This window comes from Clupea harengus, chromosome 18 (assembly GCF_900700415.2).
Source record: "Clupea harengus chromosome 18, Ch_v2.0.2, whole genome shotgun sequence".
Classification (NCBI taxonomy): Eukaryota; Metazoa; Chordata; class Actinopteri; order Clupeiformes; family Clupeidae; genus Clupea; species Clupea harengus.
The window spans coordinates 24,936,217-24,942,414 of record NC_045169.1 but is presented as its reverse complement, the minus strand read 5'-3'; the positions used below and the strand labels follow the sequence as shown (position 1 = coordinate 24,942,414).

The 6,198-nt window shown below is 42.0% G+C and overlaps 1 protein-coding gene across 3 annotated transcripts in view; it reads left to right on the top strand.

The window, feature by feature from the left end:
- Nucleotides 1-5,869, top strand: part of LOC105896015 (Fc receptor-like protein 5) — an 8,195-nt gene extending 2,326 nt beyond the window's left edge. For all 3 annotated transcript variants that reach the window (XM_042710553.1, XM_042710554.1, XM_042710552.1), the window contains 4 exons: nt 906-1,181; nt 1,314-1,583; nt 4,599-4,931; nt 5,101-5,869. In XM_042710553.1, the coding sequence (XP_042566487.1) occupies nt 906-1,181; nt 1,314-1,583; nt 4,599-4,931; nt 5,101-5,423 (1,202 nt within the window). In that variant the 3' untranslated portion in view covers nt 5,424-5,869. The remainder of the gene's footprint in view (nt 1-905; nt 1,182-1,313; nt 1,584-4,598; nt 4,932-5,100) is intronic.
- Nucleotides 5,870-6,198: the final 329 nt, after the last annotated feature.

Here is a 6,198-nt window from a genome sequence, read left to right as displayed (position 1 = left end):
CGCCTCTCCCTGCGCAGCGTGCGGCCCAGCCTGACCTGTGTTCCCACTCCTCTCGTTCGTACATTCCTGCCTCTGGTGTCCGACTTTACCACATCGAAAGCACTTAATAGACACATTTGAAGTAACATACACAAGGTAGCTGAAACTACCAACATTAAAACTGATTTTAATATCTAGCTCGCCCTGATTACCATTGAGTATCATATAGACCTGCCTACGGAAAGACAGTAGATGTTTCAGTTTAGGCGACTTACAGCCCACAGGTATCTTTTTTATCGGGGACACCAGTTTTCCAAAACGAGATAATTCCTTAGCAATCTGCTCATCACTGAGGAAGGGGGGACATTAGAAAGAAGTATCTTTCCCGATGGCATACTAAGGGGAAGTACAGGTATTAGTTAATCCTTAATTACAACGCCATGCTGGATGGCCACGTCGGCTTTTTCAACAGAACTTAGGAAAAGCACAATGGCTTTATTTATCCGTGAGCCTGAATGCTCATGCCCCACGATTTCACCCACAGCCAAACTACACTCCTCCACTCCGACCTGGGATTCCACTCTAATTGCGTGAGATCTTGTCAAACACTCAAGAAACTCCATTGCTCACCCACGCGGTGCGAGCGGTCGCCCAGCAAGTGCTGAAGCGCACCCCTGCAAGTATCACAGAGCGCAAACTTTTTAGACAAATAATTATACTATATACAAACAAATAACAAACAACGCACAGAAGATAAAGTTAGAAACAAATTCTCAGCCACAGGCGGCTGTATCACTCACGCTTCCTCTCGCAGTACACCGCCCACTCGCTTGCACATGAGCTCAGAGAGAGAGAGAGACAGGAAGATATAAACTGCCTATGTGATGGAACCAAAGGGCTGATATCTGGGGTCTGATCTGCTACAGGTACTGCGGTCAAGCCTAGACTCTCTCTGGAGGGGACCCTGCCAGTGCTCACTGGGCATGCTGTCACCATAAGCTGTGAACTACAGTCTACTGGGTGGATCTTCTACTTCTACAAAACCACGTCTGACTCCCAGCCTGTTAGCGTGTCTGAGGTAAACTCCTACAGCATCAGCTCTGTTAAAGTCTCTGATGGAGGACAGTACTGGTGCAGAGCTGGGAGAGGAGACCCACTCTATCACACACCGTACAGCAACGAGGTTTGGGTGAATGTCACCGGTGAGTTTTTTCATCGAACATATAAAGGCATAAATCACATATGTATGTATGCATGTATGTATGGCAATGTTTGTTTGTTTGAGTAGCTTTTCCTGTAGTTCCTTTTACTGAGGTCATGTTACATATCCTTAGAGAGACCAAAAGCTGTTGTGAGTCTGCAGTATAATTGGACAGAAGTCTTCCGTGGAGAGACAGTCACCCTACGATGTGACATCAAGACAAGGGGAAACCCTGACTGGGAATACAGCTGGTACAGAAAAGGAAGTTCTCTGTCTGGTAATCAGAATCTGTATACATTCACTGCTACTTCTGTATACAAAGACACGTTCACATGTAAAGGGACACAGAGAAGCGTCCAAATGGAGTCAGACGTCAGTGAACCTTTCATTTTGAGCGTATTCGGTGAGTTTCACTTTTGCACCACTATAGTTTTGTCCTAGTCATAGGTTCTCAGATATTGCTCAACATGACTTAAGAACTGCCGCCTTTTGTATATCTTATTGTATTGGCTTAGACAGGAAGACAAGCACTCCATGGTGGTTCATGTTTTCATGGGGTCAGAAACATGGCAGATGAATTCATACACGTATCAGAATAAGCATGCTAGCATACATGTGGCAAATATATACGATACATGAAAACAGAAGATGGTATATACATTATATGATACATACAAACGTAATTCTGGATAATATGAGGATAGAGCATTTAAGTATTGTAGAACAGCTAAGTGGGCATACAGTGTGCTTGTAAGGGTTACTATTACAAGTAAGCAATGCACCAGAAAACTATGTAGATGGTGGCAATATTTACATTATGGGTAAACAGGCTAGCACAGAGTATGTAGATGTATCGTGAGCGGGAACGAATTAATACATGACAGTGTGCTGGGGATGGGTTGATATGTGTGGTAGGCAGAGGGTTTCTGGGTTTTCAGGTGGAGAGACTACAGCAGTATCCCTTGGAGGGGAGGAAAGATAGAATAAGGGTTATGGTGGATGAGGAACAATGTTTTAACAGCCATCAGCCTTTGCAGGCGAAGGTCACGTTATAAAAAGTATTAAAAAAAGTATGAAGTATATTAAGACAGGGGTTTTGATGCATTAACTCTTCAAGCCCCAAGGGGCCCCGTGGGGGACTTTTTGGTATTTTGATTAATATATTTAAAAATCTCTGCGAGTTTTTGTCCTAGAAACATAAAACTAACACCCACAGCAACCTCGAACCCTTTTCTTTTAAAATATGTAAAGTTTGAAACTAAAATATAAATAATCACTTTGTAAGGACAATATTACGAATCCCTTGCAAATTTCAGCCTCTGAGTGAGGTTTCGACCCTCCCATTAGCAAATGACAACTATTCATATGATAAGGAGATGGTAATTCAGTGATCACTATTGGGTCGTGATGTGTCAAGTAAACCTGTAGGAACAAAGACATTCCAGGCCCATTACGTCATGGCCATTGTTCTTGACCGAGGTGTCCCAGAATGTTCACACCTTTCTCATCAATATGCATAGTGGTCTAAGTGAAGGAAAGTGTTACATTGTATATTACTTAAAATGAGTATTGAAACCACACACACTTTCTGAATGATAAACTCACCTATGTGGAGCAAACACCTATGTTTACAGGGCTCAGAGTAAAGAAGAAAACTTCCAAAATATTAACAATGTGTTTTTGTACAAAGTCTGGGCACCTCTAAAACTAGATTTAATTTTAGTGTCTTTAGATTTCATTTTAATAAAAAACGTTTTTTACTACATTCCTTTTACTCTCATTTTATTATTGCTGAGGTGTTCTAGAATATAATCATAAATGCCACTTTTGCCTCATGGTTTTTAGTTAGGTGAAATATACAAAAATACCAGGCATGGCAGACTACCTAACATAGTAAAAAAAAAGCCTTGGGGCTGGAAGTGTTTAATCATGACTATAGATGACACATTTACATGGTTACATGATAGATTTAAGGATGAAAATGGTGTCCGCTTCTTGGATGGAGTCAGGAAAGATTATTCCACAGGAGGGGGGCTTGATAGCAGAAGGCTCTACCTCCTATTGAGCTTTTTGACATTATTGGAATTACAAGGAGACCTGCATTCTGGGAACGAAGTGGTCTTGGTGGGCAATAGGGGACATCTAATTCCCTGAGGTAATTTGGAGCCGAGCTGTTTAGGGCTTTGTATGTTAGTATAAGCTGGAAGCTTTCTATTGAGTTGTTGCTACATCGAGACAGGAGAGCATTGCAGTAGTCTAGTTGCCATGTAATAAAAGCGTGGATTAGTTTATGTATCTTGGAGAGATAGAACTTTTCTGATTTTGGTAATGCGTACATTTTGACAATTGCGTAGATGAAAAATGTATGTCTTTTAGAGCTGTGTGTGTCGAGTAACAGGTCTTGGTTGATAATTACACCAAGATTTTTGATGCTAGTGTTGGATGTTAATGAGATGCCATTCAGTGTGGGTAGCTGGCTGGATAGAGTCATTCTCAATTGTTTAGGGCCCACAGGCATAACCACAGTTTTATCTGAATTAAGGAGCAGGATGTTGCAAGTCATCCATGCTATTACATCCTCCAGGCAAGCTTCTATCCAGGGAGTTGTACAATTCCATCAGGTTTCATGGATAGGTAAAGTTGGGTGTCATCAGTGTAGCAATGGATGAAAACGTTTCCCTTAGTTCATTTCATAATAGACAGTAACTGCAGAACCATCACAAGACTATTTCTTTAGTATTGCGTTTTATGTTTTACTTTCAAAGGTGCTCAGACATTGTACAAAAACACATTATAAAGATTTTGGGCCAAGACTTTTGAACCTAAACATAGGTGTCAGCTATACATAGGTGATTTTTGGCACTCAGAAAGTGTATGTGGTTTCACTACTAAATATTAGTCATTTCTGAGTAACCTTCCTTTCTCCAAAACCAGTGTCCCTACACAATGGATATTGATGAGATAGGTGTGAACACACCTGGGACTGCTTATGGCCCATCTGTCAAAGACGTGGCCCTGGAATGTCTTTGTGGCTATACGCCCCCCAGAGGTTTTCTTGCCACATCATGACCCAATAGCAGTCGCCGGAATTAGCAGTCGGAATTACCATAACCTTATCATATGAATAGCCTTAATTTGCTAATGGGCGGTTCATTAAGAGCTGAAACCTCAGACTGAAATGTGCAAGAGTTTAGTTCTATTCTCTTTACAAAGTGCTAATTTCTTTTTTAGTTTCGAACTGTATATATTTCAAAAGTAAAAGATTCAAGGTTTCTGAAGGTGTTTTTTTTATGTCTCTAGGACAAAAACCTGCAGAGCTTTAAAGACAATTCCCCACAAGACCACAATATTCCCCACGGGACCGTGGCGTCCTTAAAGTCACAGGGCATTATCCTACCCAATGTTTTATTTTAAGCAGAGAGACCAACGGCAGTTCTTAGAAGACTTCCACAGACCTGGTTTACTGAAGGAGACTTGGTGACTCTGAGCTGTGAGGTTAGAGGCTCCACTACAGGATGGAGATTCCACTGGTACAAGACTGCCCCCTACAGTCCTGAGTTGGTATATGTGTTACATGAGAGTAGGAGATATTCTCTACAGCTGGTCTCAGACAGCATCAGTGGAGCTGGAGGCTCCTATACTCTCAGCCCAGCTGCTCTTAGACACACAGGGGTTTATGTGTGCAGAGCAGAGAGAGGAGAGCCAGCCTATCACACAGAGTTCAGCAAGGCTCAACCTCTCTTTATAACAGGTAAGTTTCAAGCACTGTCTTCACACAAGTCTGTATATTTATATATAAATATTTTTGTGTACTTCCCAACTAATTATGAAATAATTATGGTCAACTAATTGATCTCCACAAACATTGGGGGTAAATGGGGAAGAAATGCAATGCTTCCATTTGGTCTTGCCCATCTCAGGTCGGTCTTCAGCCTCACTGGTCATCAGACCCAACAGAACCCAGCACTTCACGACCGCGTCTCTGTCACTGAGCTGTGAGGTCCAGGACAATTCCACTGGATGGAGACTGAGATGGTTCACCAAGAGAGAAGAAATATCAGAGTGTCCATCTTTGTGGACCACAGCAGCGGGACCTCGATGTAGTACTGCCCAATTGCTCCCATCTGACAGCGGAGTGTACTGGTGTCAGTCAGACTGCAAGTACAGTCACATTGTCAACATAACAGTGCACAGTAAGAAGTCAACATATCTGTTGTATAATGTGTATCCACAATTCAATTAATTATATTTGAACTCAGTATCAAAAAGGATTGTCTTCCCTTACTTGCTAGTATAATTTGGTGTAATATGGATTGACCCAACATATAGACATGTCATCAGGCCCTCAATCACCCAGGTCATCTATGTACATGGGTGCCAAGCCACTTCTGACTTCAGCCAACCTCTTGAGATGTTCGTTCATATGTTCTTTAATACAAAGATAAAGCACAAATTAACATTGACTATGACTGTTGCAGTTAAAATGTCGTCTGATGCATTGTCTTTGAGAATTCAGAAACCACCCATGCAGTAACTTGTGAAGTTGTCATTCCATGTAGCATGTAGCATGTAGCTTTAACCCCATTCCTTTCTGTCTGCACAGATGGTCCGGTGATCATTGACAGCCCTGCCTACCCAGTGACTGAGGGGGACCACCTGAGTCTGCGCTGCATATATCGCTCCCCCCCACCCGACTTCCACGCTAATTTCTTCAAAGACAGATCACCTCTGAAAAATCATACAAGCGGAGAAATGACCATCGTTGCTGTCTCAAAGAAAGATGAGGGCTACTACCACTGTGATAATAGACTTAAAGGAATGTCACCGGAGGTCTGGGTGACGGTAGAAGGTGAAGCTTCAAAAATCAGATTCTGATAAAAAAAGCTACAAAATGAATGGTTCCTTGTAGATCGCTTAACAAGTGTAATATGTATGTGCCTCACTCTCAGAGTATGGATCCTCTAAGATGCTAGCAGTTGGCGTTGGCATTGGAGTGGTACTGGTGGCTGTCTTCATTT